This window comes from Gorilla gorilla, chromosome 14 (genome assembly GCF_029281585.2).
Source record: "Gorilla gorilla gorilla isolate KB3781 chromosome 14, NHGRI_mGorGor1-v2.1_pri, whole genome shotgun sequence".
NCBI classification, from domain to species: domain Eukaryota; kingdom Metazoa; phylum Chordata; class Mammalia; order Primates; family Hominidae; genus Gorilla; species Gorilla gorilla.
Genome location: NC_073238.2, coordinates 33,683,347 through 33,698,629, shown reverse-complemented (window position 1 = coordinate 33,698,629; position 15,283 = coordinate 33,683,347). Strand labels below are relative to the sequence as shown.

The following is a 15,283-nucleotide window of genomic DNA, read 5'->3' as shown; positions in this document are numbered from 1 at the left end:
TGAATTCATGCAGTAAATATTTAACAATTATTTAAACTTAAGCATATTTAATGAAAATAGGAGCAAAAAACTGAGGCTCTTCTTTGAGCATTCAAGACCCTCTTTGCTTTTTCCTTGATATAAAAATACCTCAAAGTCTGTGGTGACAGAGGCTGTTTGTGAAACTCCATGCACACTGTCGTAGCCTGGTGGTGCTTCAGTTAAGGAAAAGTCCTTCTTGTGTAAGTCCATACACTTTCTGAGGGCTACGTCACAAATGAGCAGGAGTCTGGTGCCATCTGTCTCTCCCGGGTGTGAGTACTTGATACTTGTCCTGCATGTGAAAGGAAATAAACACATATTTATTGCTTACAGTGACTTGTCAATAACATTTTATTGCATAAACAGGAAATATTATTGAAAAGACTTTCCTGGTAAACTGTTCTAAATTTTCCTGTTATTGAAATATCTCCAAAGACTCAATTTAGAACTTTATTATGCACTTATTTATTTAGTATTTCTTCTTCTTTTTTTAAGACAGAATCTTGCTCTGTTACCCAGGCTAGAGTGCAGTGACATGACCATAGCTCATTGCAGTCTCGAACTCCTGGGCTTAAGTGATCCTCCTGCCTCAGCCTCTTGAGTAGCTGGGACTACAGGTGTGCACCACACCTAGCTAACTTTTAAATTTTTTTGCAAAGATGGGGTCTCACTATGTTTCCCAGGCTGGTCTCAAACTCCTGGGCTCAAGTGATCCTCCCTCCTTAGCCTCCCATAGTGCTAGGATTACAGGCATGAGCAACCATGCCTGGCCTATTTCGCATTTCTACGTGACAAATATGTATATTGCCCTTATGTTGTGCTAGGCAGTGCTCAAAGCACTTTGTTTCCAGACGGAAATGAATTCTACTGTTCTCCTAAATCTTTGTTAGCTACTAAAATATACACACTTTGCTGTCATAAATACCGGGGTGGTAAGTAGAAGGAAAAACCACCGCCTTATTAATTAGGAAAAAGTAGATTTAATTCTCTGCACTAAAGCTCGGAAAGGAGTAAGAACTGTGGGTACCAAGTGAGTAAGAACCAGTCAAAGGGAAAGACAAGCTCTCACAAAGCCTCCTGAGTGGAAAAACAAACATTTCAAATGATATCCAAATGAGAAATGTTGTTTTATCTTTCTTGGGGAATCAGCAGCTTTAATAAGGCAACTCTTGCTATTAGGAGCACAGGCTAGGACACACCTTTGGGGACAACATTTTATTTTTTTATTATACTTTAAGTTCTAGGGTACGTGTGCACAACGTGCAGGTTTGTTACATAGGTAGGAATTGAACAATGAGAACACTTGGACACAGGGGACAACATTTTAGAGACGCATCTCTATTTTTTTTTTTTTAGAAACAGAGTCTCCCTCTGTCGCCCAGGCTGGAGTGCTGTGGCGGATTTCGGCTCACTGCAAGCTCCGCCTCCCGGGTTCACGCCATTCTCCTGCCTCAGCCTCCCCCACAGCTGGGACTGCAGGTACCCGCCACCACGCCCGGCTAATTTTTTTGTATTTTTAGTAGCGACACGGTTTCACCGTGTTAGCCAGGATGGTCTCTTATCTCCTGACCTCGTGATCGGCCTGCCTCGGCCTCCCAAAGTGCTGGGATTACAAGTGTGAGCCACCGAGCCCGGCCTATTTTTTTTTTCTTTCTTTTTTTTGAGACGGAGTCTCGCTCTTTTGCCCAGGCCAGACTGCAGTGGCGCTATCTCCGCTCACTGCAAGCCCCACCTCCCGGGTTCACACCATTCTTCTGCCTCAGCCTCCGGAGTAGCTGGGACAACAGGCTCCCGCCACCACGCCCGGCTAATTTTTTGTATTTTCAGTAGAGACCGGGTTTCACTGTGTTAGCCAGGATGGTCTCGATCTCCTGACCTCGTGATCCGCCTGTCTCGGCCTCCCAAAGTTCTGGGATTACAGGCGTAAGCCACCGCGCCCGGCCTTATTTTTTTAAAGATTAAGTTCAAAATGCAGAAGTATGGCCAGACGACCCTTCTTTGTTTCCCCCACTAAAAAAAAAAAAAAAAATCAGTCCCCCCATTCCTTCTATAACCCTCTCCCCTTTGGAAGGCTCTTTTCCTGCAACTTACAAGCATGCTTCCTTCCTTTTCATTAAGCCCCACCCTGGACTTCTCCCTGGAGCTCTCTCTGTTGCTTCCTATCTCACCATGTTCTGGCAGAGGGGTCCAGTGACCGTCTCTTCTGGCTTATTTACTCCTTAATCCACTGCTATTTGGCTCAATTCACATCTAAAAATTTTTACTTTGATATATTGTGCATAGGAAAAAACATTTATGATATACATATTTAAAGAATAATAAGATAAATATCCACATAGCTACCACTTAGCTTAAGAACTAGAACATCCCTAAAACTTCTATGCTGCCCCACAGCTCACCTTCTCTCCCACCCAGAGGTAATTTGATCACTGTCTTGATTTTTGTGTGTGTTATTTTCTCTTTTTTCCCATGTGGAATTTATTCCATAAGGAGCCACAGAGGAGACCCTGGGTAGGTGGGAGAGGTTTTACTGTGTCCCCTTTTTTATAACAGTTTTCTCTTTTGTGTGTGTGTGTGTGTGTGTGTGTGTGTGTGTGTGTGTGTTTGAGACAGGGTCTTGCACTCTTTCATCCAAGCTGGAGTGCAGTGGTGCAATCATAGCTCTCTGCAGCCTCAACCTCCTGGCCTCAAGCAATCCTCCCACCTCAGTCTCCTGAGGCTGGGACTACAGGTGTGCACCACTGTGCCTGGCTAATTTTTAAAAACAATTTTGTAGCGGCCGGGAGCAGTGGCTCATGCCTGTAATCCCAGCACTTTGGGAGGCCGAGACGGGTGGATCACGAGGTCAGGAGATCGAGACCATCCTGGTTAACACGGTGAAACCCCGTCTCTACTAAAAATACAAAAAAATTAGCCGGGCGTGGTGGCAGGCGCCTGTAGTCCCAGCTACTAGGGAGGCTGAGGCAGGAGAATGGCGTGAACCCCGCAGGAGGAGATTGCAGTAAGCCGAGCTCGCGCCACTGCACGCCAGCCCGGGCGACAGAGTGAGACTCTGTCTCGAAAAAAAAACATTTTTGTAGCTATGGGGTCTCACTATGTTGCCCAGGCTGGTCTTGAACTCTTGGCCTCAAGCAATTTCATCCACCTTGGTCTTCCAAAGGGTTAGGATTACTGGCTTGAGCCACTGCCTGGCCTATTTTCTTTCATAGTATTAACGCACAGATATATGTCCCTCAACAATGTAATGTATACTTTTGCTTGTTTTTGAGCCTTGCACATACATGCATACCTCGTTTTATTGCACTTTGCAGATATTGCTTTTTTTTTTTTTTTTTTTTTTTTTTTACAGATTGAAGGTTTGTGGCAACTCCGTGTTGAGCAGGTCTACTGGTGCCATTTTTTTTTTAACAGCATGTGCTTCCTTTGTGTCTCTGTGTCTCATTTTGGTAATTCTCACAGTGTTTCAAACCTTTTCATTTTTATTATAGCTGTAATGGCAATGTGTGATCAATGATCTGTGATGTTACTGTTGCAATTGTTTTGGGTGCAATGAACTGTGCGCATATAAGGTGGTGGGCTTGGTAAATGTTATGTGTGTTCTGACTACTCCACTGACCAGTGGTTCCCTCATCTCTCTCCTTCTTCTCTGGCCTCCCTATTTCCTGAGATACAGCAATACTGAAATTAGGCCAGTTAATAACCCTACAGTGGCCTCTAAGTGTTCAAGTGAAAGAAAGAGTTGTACATCTTTCACTTTAAATCAAAAGCTAGAAATGATTAAGCTTGGTGAGGAAGGCTTGTTGAAAACCAAGGCGGGCTGAAAGCTAGGCCCCTTGCGGCAAACAGTTCTCCAAGTGGTGAATGTAAAGAAACAATTCTTGAAGGAAATTAGAAGTGCTGCTCCAGTGAACATACGAATGATAAGAAAGCAAAACAGCCTTATTGCTGATGTGAAGAAAATTTTAATAGTCTGGATAGAAGATCAAACCAGCCACAGCATTCTCTTAAGCCAAAGTCTAATCCAGAGCAAGGCCCCAACTCTGTTCAATTCTATGAAGGCTCAGAGAGGTGAGGAAACTGCAGAAGGAAGGCTTGAAGCTAGCAGAGGTTGGCTGAGGTTTAAGGAAAGAAGCCATCTCCATAACATAACAATGGAAGGTGAACCACCCAGTGCTGATGTAGAAGCTGCAGCAAATTATCCAGAAGATCTAGCTAAGATCACTGATGTAGGTGGCTTCACTAAACAACAGATTTTCCATGTAGACATAACAGCCTTCTATTGGAAGAAAATGCCATCTAGGACTTCCACAGCTGGAGAGGAGTCAATGGCTGGCTTCAAAGCTTCAGATGACAGGCTGACTCTTGTCAGGGGCTAATGCAGCTGGTGACTATGAGCTGAAGCCAGTATTCACTTACCATTCCAAAAATCCTAGAGCCCTAAAGAATTGTGCTAAATCTACTCTTTCTGTGCTCTATAAATGGAACAACAAAACCTGGATGACAGCACATCTGTTTACAGAATGGTTTACTGAATTTTACGCCCAGTGTAGAGATCTATTGCTAAACAAAAAAGGTTCCTTTCAAAATATGACTGCTCACTGGCAAAGCGCCTAGCCATCCAGGAGCTCTGATGGAGAGGTACAAGGAGTTTGTTGTTTTCACGCTTGCTAACACAACTTCCATTCTGCAGCCATGGATCAAGGAGTAATTTCAGCTTTCAAGTCTTATTACTTAAGAAATATATTTTGGGCTGGGTGCGGTGGCTCATGCCTGTCATCCCAGCACTTTGGAAGGCCGAGGAGGGCAGATCACCTGAGGTCAGGAGTTTGAGACCGGCCTGACCAATATGATGAAACCCCGTCTCTACTAAAAATACAAAAATTAGCCAGGCATGGTGGCATGCACCTGTAATCCCAGCTACTCAGGAGGCTGAGACAGAAGAATCGCTTGAAACCGGGAGGCGGAGGTTGCAGCGAGCCGTGATCGCGCCATTGCACTCCAACCTGGGCAACAAGAGCAAAATCAATCTCAAAAAAAAAAAAAAAGAAAGAAAGAAAGAAAGAAATACATTTTGGCCAGGTATGCCTGTAATCCCAGGAGTCTGAGGTGGGATGATCACTTGAGTTCAGCCGTTTGAGGTTCCAGGGAGCTATGGTTGCATCTTACTGTACTCTCACCTGGGCAATAATGGAGCAAGTCCCCAACTCTAAAAAAAAAAAAAAATACATTTTGTAAGGCTATAGCTGCCTTAGACAGTGATTCCTCTGATGGATCTGAACAAAGTAAATTGAAAACCTTCCAGAAAGGATTCGCTATTCTCCTTGCCCTTAAGACCATTTGATGAGTTATGGGAGGAAGTCAGCATATCAGTATTAACAGGGGTTTGGAAGAAGTTTATTCTAACTATCTTGGGTGACTTTGAGGGGTTCAAACTTCAGTGGAGGAAGTCACTGTAGATGTGGCAGAAGCAGCAGGAGAACTAGAATTAGAATTGGAGCCTGAAAATGGGACCGAATTGCTGCAATCTCATGATCAAACTTGAATGAATGAGGAGTTGCTTCTTATGAATGAGTGAAGAAAGTGGTTTCTTGAGATGGAATCCATTCCTGGTGAAGATGTTGTGAACATTGTTGAATTGACAACAAAGGATTTTGAATATTACATAAACTTAGTGGATAAAGCAGCAGCAGTGTTTGAGATAATTGACTCCAATTTTCAAGGAAGTTCTACTGCAGGTAAATGGTATCAAATAGCATCTCATACTACAGATAAATCTTTCATGAAAGGAAGAGTCAATTGCTGAGGCAAACTTCATTCTTGTCTTATTTTAAGAAATTGCCACGGCCACCTCAGCTTTCAGCAACCACCACCCTCATCAGTCAGCAGCCATCAACATTGAGACAAGACCTTCCACCAGCAAAAAGACAATGGCTCACTGAAGGCTCAGATGATTAGCATTTTTAGTAATATAGTATGTTAAAATTAAGGTATGTACATTTTTTAAAAAAACAATGCTATTGCATACTCAATAGACTAGAGTGTAAACCCTTTATACTCATTGGGAAACCAAAAAATGTGTGTGACTCACTTTATTGCAATATTTGCTTTATTGCAGTAGTGTGGAATCAAACCCTCAATATCTCCAAGGTATGCCTGTATATAGAATCATCTAGTAACTTTTGCTCCACTAAGGTCCTAAGGCTCATCCATTTGACATGTGTAGCCACAGTCCACTTGTTTAAACTGCAGGATGGGACTTCATGTAGGACTCCACCAAAATGTACGGATCCATTCCACTGTCCATGGACATCTGCATGATTTCCAGTGTTCTGTTATTACAGTGCTCTCTCTTTTTTTCTTTTTTCTTTTCTTTCTTTCTTTTTTTTTTTTTTAAAGATTGGGTCTCGCTTTGTCTCCCAAGCTGGATGTAGTGGTTCAGTCATACCTCACTGTGGCCTTGGACTGCTGGGCTCAAGCAATCCTCCTGCCTCAGCCTCCTGAGTAGCTTGGATTACAGATGTATGACACAATGCCTGGCTAATTTTAAAAAGTTTTTTTAGACGTAGGGCCTTGCTGTGTTGCCCAGGCTAATCTCAAACTCCTGAATTTGAGAAATCTCTCTGCCTCAAACTCCTGAGTAGCTGGGACTACAGGTGCATACCACCACGCACAGCTAATTTTTGTATTTTTAGTAGAGATGGGGTTTCATCACATTGGCCAGGATGGTCTCGAACTCCTGGCCTCAAGTGATCTACCTGCCTTGGCCTCCCAAAGTGCTGGGATTACAGGCATAAGCCACTGTGCCTGGCCCCAGCTCATTTTCTTTGCTATTGGGTTTCTATTCAAGTCTTTTGCACATCTGCTTATAGGGTTGCTTATCTTTTCCTTATTGATTTGTAGGAACTCTTTAAATATCTTGGATCATTATACTTTGTCCTGGGCCTGAACTCAGTCTCCATCCTTTAATTAGCTCTGCAACCTCAGGCAAGTTCCCTGACCTCCCTGAGTCTGTTTCCTTGCATAAAATGATGTCACAATACCAATTATGAGGTTGGCAGATGATGTACCTGGGGTTCTTCTCACTGTGTTGCCCACTCTGGACTGCAGTGGCATAATCATAGCTCACTCCTGCCTTGAATTCCTGGACTCAAGTGATCCTCCTGCCTCAGCCTCCCTAGTAGCTGGAACTATGGGTTCTATTAGCACCACCATGCACAGCTAATTTTTAAAATTTTTTATAGAGATGGGGTCTTGCTATGTTGCCTAGGCTGGTCTTAAACTCCTGGGCTCAAGTGATCCTCCTGCCCTGGCCTCCCAAAGAGCTGGGATTACAGGCATAAGCCACCATGTCTGGCCCAAGGGCAGATTTAAATATTATCAAGGATGTTGAAGATGAAATAGTATTCCAGGCATATTGAGGTCATATATAATAGATAAATCTGTGTTTTGGTTGAGAAACTCCCTCACCAAGGAAAGACAGAAGAAAACACATAGCAAGTACTCAGTAATGATTCTGTGATTAAGGATCGAACATACCTGAGCAAATCACTGAAATAAATCCCACTTCCAAGGTTTCCAACGTCTGTTCTTTGCACACCACGATCTTCCACTACTTTGGGTAAAAGCAACCCTCTGAAAAGAGAAGGGCAGGATAAGGTGTAAGCCCAACGCTAACTGCATCTCTCCCTTGCTCAGAACTTTGGCAGGTTCCTACTGAACTTCTGGCATTCAGAGAACTCTGCAATCAGGGTGAAGCCATGGTTGTTTCTCGGAACACAAGTAAAGGGAGATTTCTGCCTTTTTTTTTTTTTTCTGAGACGGAGTCTCGCTCTGTTGCTCAGGCTGGAGTGCAGTGGCGCCATCTCAGCTCACTGCAAGCTCCGCCTCCCGGGTTCACGCCATTCTCCTGCCTCAGCCTCCTGAGTAGCTGGGACTATAGGCATGTGCCACCACACCCGGCTAATTTTTTGTATTTTTAGTAGAGACGGGGTTTCACCGTGTTAGTCAGGATGGTCTCGATCTCCTGGCCTCATGATCCACCTGCCTCAGCCTCCCAAAGTGCTGGGAATACAGGCATGAGCCACGGCTCCCAGCCCCTGCCTTTTATTATATAAACACCTACTGTTTGAATTTCGTATTAGGAGATCTAATGAATTTTGTAAAATAGCTTTTGGGTTTTGGTCCTACTTAGAAAGCTCATCCCTACTTAAAGATTAGTTTAAAAAGATTCTCCCATTTTTCATTTAGTATACTTTTATGGTTTGAATTTAAATATTTAAATATTTGCTCTATCTGGAGTTTAAGTATGAGAAATGAGGTAACGGTCCAACTTTATATTTTTTTCCTTGCGGTTACCCGTTTATCTCTATAGATAGTATTGAAGAACTTGTCTTTCTTCCACGAAGATCTGCTTGTATCATATCCTAAATCTTCTGTGTTTTTGAGTTAATTGCTGTTTAATATTAATGTCACCCTCATTACGCTTCTTTTCCAGAATTTTTCTGGTAATTTCAAAATTAAAAAAAGTATGTGTTGTAGAATCAGCTTTTCACTTCTTTAAAAAAATCTTATTGGTAATTTTATCATGACTGCACTAAATCTATAGACTAATCCAGGAAAAATTGGCATCCTTCTGATTCATGCAAGTTGCCTTTTGGGTCCCTCAGTAGCAGTTTAATGGGTTTTTTTTCCCCCCAGGTGAATCTTGTATGTTTCTTTTTACGTTTCTTCTAAGTACTTAATTAATGGATCTACATTTAATAGTATTTTCTCCTGCTCCTGTGACTTCAGTTTCAGCCCTAATATTAAGTAGTAATTCAAAGCAAACAGAATCTTAGAGTTATGTTTCAAATAAACAACTCGTGTTGTCTAGTGTGCACTCTAATTTCTGGACTCTTCTCTTTAAATATTGGGCTATCCCTACATTAGATACACATGGAAGACTCATGAATATAGAATCACTTTTCTTCATATGACACAGTCTTCAAGAAGCAATTCATACCTATTTACTAAATTTTAAAAGTAATAGATACATAATTTTTCAAAATACAGATGAGGTCTTGCTAGGTTTTCCAGGCTGGTCTTGAACCCCTGGCCTCAGGTGATCCTTTTGCCTCAGCCTCCCAAAGTGCTAGGATGACAGGTGTGACCCACCCTGCCCAGCCATAAATATGTAATTTAAATTACACACTTAATTATAAACTGTGTAATTTTCTCCAGAATGCAGTAAGCTAGCTGATTTTAACTGAAAAGACCCATGTAATATAGAAAAAAGTAGAAAAAAAAAGTAAAACACTTCACATTTGTGAGGCTGAAATTTTTGAAAAATAAAGATGGCTACTCGTACCGACACAAGATTCCCACGATGTTTCGTACAGGAGAACCACGCAACAAGGGCCTCACATTGCCAGGTTTGCTCAAAAACTCTGTGGTTTCATTCACTCTGCCAACTCTAAATCTGCAAGACATCCACTGGGCTCTTACTGTAAGAATTAGAAGAAAAGCCTTTAGATTACATAATGGGAAACAAAACAAAAAGTCATTATGGCAGAAGAAATCCCAAAAGAGTCCAAATGTCTATTATCAGGAAACTGATTCAATGAGTCACAGCACAGCCTATCTTCGAAGTATTATGCAGGTATTAAAAAAATCAAATTCTTTAAAAAAATAAGGATATGTAGTAAAGCATACAGCAAAATACAAAGTTTAAAAGTAGATTACAAAACTTTGTACATAGTATGATCCCAATTTTGTCAAATATATAATAATATATGGAATATATAGTTCTTGCTCTGGGCAACAGAGCAAGACCATGTCTCTGAAAAAAAAAAAAAAAAAAAAAAAAAAAAGAATGTAACTTCTGGCCGGTTGTGGTGGCTCAGGCCTGTAATCCCAGCACTTTGGGAGGCCAAGGCGGCTGGATCACTTGAGCCCAGAAGTTTGAGACCAGCCTGTGCAACATGGTGAAACCCCATCTCTACTAAAAATACAAATATTAGTTGGGCGTGGTGGTGTGCACCTATAGTTCCAGCTACTCAGAAGGCTGAGGCAGGAGAATCACTTGAACCTGGCGGGGGATGGGGGCGGTAGAGGTTGCAATGAGCCGAGATCGTGCCACTTCACTAGAGCCTGGGCGACAGAACAAGACTCTGTCTCAAAAGAAAGAAAGTTTGCCGGGCGCGGTGGCTCACGCCTGTAATCCCAGCACTTTGGGAGGCCGAGGCGGGCGGATCACGAGGTCAGGAGATTGAGACCATCCTGGCTAACACGGTGAAACGCCATCTCAACTAAAAATACAAAAAATTAGCTGGGCGTGGCAGCGGGCGCCTGTAGTCGCAGCTACTCAGGAGGCTGAGGCAGGAGAATGGCATGAACCCGGGAGGCTGAGCTTGCAGTGAGCCGAGATCGTGTCACCGCACTGCAATCTGGGCGACAGAGCAAGACTCCGTCTCAAGAAAAAAAAAAAAATGTTATCGGCCACGCGCGGTGGCTCACGCCTGTAATCCCAGCACTTTGGGAGGCCGAGGCGGGCGGATCATGAGGTCAGGAGATGAGACTATCCTGGCTAACACGGTGAAACCCCGTCTCTAGTAAAAATACAAAAATTAGTTGGGCATGGTGCTGCACACCTGTAGTCCCAGCTACTCGGGAGGCTGAGACAGGAGAATCACTTGAAGCCAGGAGGTGGAGGTTGCAGTCAGACAAGATCGCGCCACTGCACTCCAGCCTGGTGACAGAGCAAGACTCCATCTCAAAAAAAAAAAAAAAAAGTTATCAAATACCTTATTTTTAAGTGCTGTTTAGGAAACCAACCAGGTTTGGAGAAAGGGTTGTCAAGAAAGGCCTCTCTTGGGAGGTGACGTTTATTGGAATGTCGCACCATAAAATGTGTATTTTAAGACCTCACTGGTTGTGATGGGTTGGATGGGGCAGGAGTGGAGGAGAACATCTGGAAGGACTTTGTAGATGGGATAACATGATCGGATTAAAGATGGCGGCAGAGTGAATGGAAGTAGCCAACAGACGAAGGACACTTTGAAGGCAGAATTGACAGAACGTGGGTATGTGGGGATGAGGGACAGAGAGACCCCACACTGGCTCTGAGTGGGTAGCTAAGATGGGGCAGTTGTTGGGGGAGACGGGGTATGGCTGAGGGCAGCTGTGGTGGGAGGAAGGGCACATCTTCCCAACCCCATGTCCAGTGGCCTCAGGTCAGCACCTTGACATTAGCTGTGGTGGGAGTATTTGCTTCCCAGAACTCAGCAAATATTCCAGATCAGGACTTTTCCTTCACAGAGCTGGCTTACCAGCACACCCCCGGGTGAGCAGCATCGGGGTGATTCAGGCTGGGTTATGTTCTACACCCAAATGTTAACAGTGGTTATATTATCTCGGGGTTGTCTTTGGGTGGTGAGATTTTGAGTGATTTTTAATTTTCTTCATATTTTTAGATATTTTCTAAGCTTTTAGCAAAGAACATGAGTTTTATAACTAGAAAAAAGTAATATAAAGAAATCATGATTAGTGAAATGAAATGAAGAAAATCTAACTTTTCACAGCAGCAGGATCTTTCCCTATGAAGAAGCCCACTTTAGTTGTGTGACTGCTTTTGTACTTAGGGGGTGGGGTGGCTCTCCAAGGGCTTGCTCAGGTAGCCCTGGAGGGCTGAACTGCAGCTGCCACTCCCGGGGCTTGACGTGGCTCTTCCTGTCTTCCTGGAGAAAGCTTATTGCCCTCCCGATTCTACCTTCCATGTCACCGGACTCTTAATTAGTATAGATCTCAACAGACACCTAGGGGAGGGTCAAAAGTCAAACCAAAAGAATTTGATTACATATAAAAACAAAATCTGGAGAAGGCCTGTGGAAACGAATGTTTTTGAGACAGAGTCTTGCTCTGTCTCCCAGGCTAGAGTGCAATGGCATGATCCTGGCTCACTGCAACCTCCACCTCCCAGGTTCAAGTGATTCTTGTGCCTCAGCCCCCTGAGTAACTGGGACCACAAACGTGTATCACCATGCCCTGCTAATTTTTGCATTTTTAGTAGAGACAGGGTTTCACCATGTTGCCCAGGCTGGTCTCAAACTCCTGACCTCAAGTGATCTGCCCACCTCGGCCTCCCAAAGTGCTGGGATTACACGTGTGAGCCACCATGCCTGGCCCAGATTTTTTAAAAATTAAGGAGAAATTACAAAAAGATAAAATTAACCATTAAGTGTACAATTAGGTAGTATTTAGTACAGAACATTCAAAATGTCACGTAATCACCACCTCTAGTTCCAAAATTTTTATTTGCCCAAAAGAAAACCCCGTACCTTTTGGCTGTCAGTCCCCATCCCTCCCTCTAATGGCACCACACAATTTGCTGTCTCTGTGGATTTATCTATTCTAGATATTTCATATAAACAGAATCATACAATATGTGGCTTCTTTCACTCAGCGTAATATTTTTGAGGTTCACCCATTTGTAGTATGTGTCAGTACTTCATTCCTTTTTCATGGCTGAATAATATTCTATTACATATATTTATCACATTTTGTTTATCCATTTCCCTGTTGATGAACATTTGAGTTATTTCCACCTTTTGGCTGTTGTGAATAGTGTTGCTATGAATATTCATGTACAAGTACCTATTTGAGTACTTGCTTTCAAGTCCTTTGAGTATAGAACTAGGAGTGGAATTGCTGGGTCTTATCTTAATCATATGTTTAATTTGTTGAGGAATCATCAGAGGCTGCATCATTTTTCCCTCCCATCAGCAGTGTATGAGGCTTTCAGTCTCTCTATATCCTCACCAACACTTATAATTTTCCATTAAAAAGAAATCATAGCCCTGGGAAGCCACACTACTCAGGATACCCATAAACCACCCTCCCAGATAGGGGGGCTGCAGGACACCTCTGAAACTTGGAAAAAAGAAGTGCCTGTTGAAGTCACTCCATTTAAGAAGGTAGAGTTTAATGTAATTTTGGAAGATTCCCATCAAAATGGTTTTATTAAGCAGAAGAGTAAGCTGGAAAATCCTCTTCAGCAGAACAGCTAGCTAAGGTTCACTGCTATCAAGGTGGACAGACTTCTGTGCTCAGCAAACCAGGCTCACCCAAGGGGTGCTCTACACAGACTCAGGCTTGCTAAGAGAGGAAGGCACCCTGAGGGATGTCCTGGCCTATACAATGCTACAGTTTTCTTTCTCAATGAAGAAAACAATAACACATTCTATCATGTTTCTCACCTTCATTTTTACTTACTTCTTACCCAAACAACTAAATCCTCCACAAAATACAGTATACATTTCTGGGTACAAGGGTAACAAAACCCTTTCTCCTTCTTGGACACATTTGACCATGGATTAGCTTTCTAGCTCTGTTCCCATGGAAATCTGATAAAGATGGCATGTCAGCTATAATAGTAGGCAAAATTGCTTATGTAATTGTGACCTCTCATTGATAAATTGCATTGAGACTGGGGGTTCAACGGTGGGAAACCCAAGCTTCAGGCTTGTCAGAGAGCAGTGACTCGTATAGTGGGGTATGTCCCTTGAGGGCATCTGGAACCTAAGACAATGTTACAAGAGCTATGCGCTCTTGTAGGGTAGGGCTTCCAAGCCAAGTGGATCTCACATCCACCTGATGTGAGTCTCTTTCTCTTGTACCTGAGCTGACACTCAAAGAGGGAAAAAAGGGAAAAGCTCCTGGAGCCTGGGTGGACCTCTGCGAGGGCAACTCCCACAGAGAAGTGACTGTTTCCTGGCCCGAGATAGATCTGTAGGCAGCACACAGTGGCTCATGCCTGTAATCCCAGCACTTTGGGAGGCCAAGGCAGGTGGATCATGAGGTCAGGAGTTCGAGACCAGCCTGGCCAACACCGTGAAACCCCGTCTCTACTAAAAACAAAAAAATTAGCCAGGCTTGGTGGTGCTTGCCTGTAATCCCAGCTACTCGGGAGGCTGAGGCACGAGAATTGCTTGAACCTGGGAGTCAGAGATTGCAGTGAGCCGAGATCGCACCACTGCACTCCAGCATGGACAACAGAGCGAGACTCTGTCTTGAGGAAAAAAAAAAAAAGATAGACCTGTAACTCTGAATGTCTACTTGAAAGGCATCCTGGTGAATGTTACAGAATTTTATTTGAACTTCAGGCATTAATTCTAAATTTATTTCTGTTTCATGATTATTTTAGATTGGAACTGTGCTCTTAAACTGATACTGACCTAAGGCAAAGGTCATGGCCTCTGCAAAGCCTCCCTTACTGTTCCCAGGGCTCTGTGACCTTGAGCCCTCAATACCTCATATATATATATTCAGGATTGGAAGTATCACAGTGGATTGTAATGATGAGTGTTATTTCTTTCTAGACAGTGATCTCTGAGGCCAGGGTGTGAAGCTATTTTTATCTTTGAGTGTCAGCCCTAGTCGATTGCTTGGTATATAGCAGGTGCTTAATGAAGTGTATCAGTGGAATGCTTTCAGAGGTGTAAATATTAAGAAAATATCCCATAAGTGATGTGGAACAAGAACAAAAATGCTATACTCCCTGCACCCATTAAACATTCCCTCCTAGTGGGACCCTGTGCTGATCTACTCAGGGGGTGAGGTCCTCACCTCCCATACTCCAAAAGAGAACACATTTCCCCTTTGCAAAATTATTTACCAGGTGTTAGGGCTGAACTGTACCCCTACAAAATGCATATCCTGAAGTCCTAACTCCCAGGACCTCAACAATGGGACTGTGTTTGGAGATACAGCCCTTAAAGAGGTAACTGATTAATTAAGTGAGATCATAGGGGTGGGCCCTGATCCAATATGACTGCTATCCTCATGTGAAGAGATGAGGACACAGATACCCACAGGTAGAAGATCATGTGAGGACACAGCAAGAAGGCAGCCGTCTGTAAGCCAAAGAGAGAGGCCTCACCTCAGAAGAAATCAACCCTGCTGCACTTTGACCTTGGCTTCCAGCCTTTAGCACTGTGAGAAATAAATGTCTGTTGTTTAAGCTCCCCAGCCTGTTGCATTTATTAACAGCAGCCTGAGCTAAGACACCAGGTAAGAAGAAAAAGGTTGGGAGGCTGGCTGGTTCATTGAAACGAGTTATGAACAGAGGTGAATAAACACATAGGACTCAATATAAACAGCATTACCTGCATGCCATCATCCAGGAGGAAGTGTGAGGATATCAGGAAAGGACAGTCCCTGGAGTCCCGCGAACACTGCAGCTCCACAACCACAGCTTCCTGGCCTCCCTCCATTCCCACCTGGAAAA

The 15,283-nt window shown here is 43.3% G+C and overlaps 1 protein-coding gene across 1 annotated transcript in view; it reads right to left on the bottom strand.

Moving 5' to 3' along the window:
* The window catches only part of LOC129526135 (protein mono-ADP-ribosyltransferase PARP4-like), a 34,284-nt gene that overhangs the window by 16,790 nt on the left and 2,211 nt on the right, over nt 1-15,283 (bottom strand). Inside the window, exons 3-6 of the mRNA XM_055359569.2 lie at nt 15,162-15,275; nt 9,368-9,503; nt 7,558-7,653; nt 130-313 (exon numbers count right to left, since the gene is read on the bottom strand). Of these exons, the coding sequence (XP_055215544.1) occupies nt 130-313; nt 7,558-7,653; nt 9,368-9,489 (402 nt within the window). The 5' untranslated portion in view covers nt 9,490-9,503; nt 15,162-15,275. The remainder of the gene's footprint in view (nt 1-129; nt 314-7,557; nt 7,654-9,367; nt 9,504-15,161; nt 15,276-15,283) is intronic.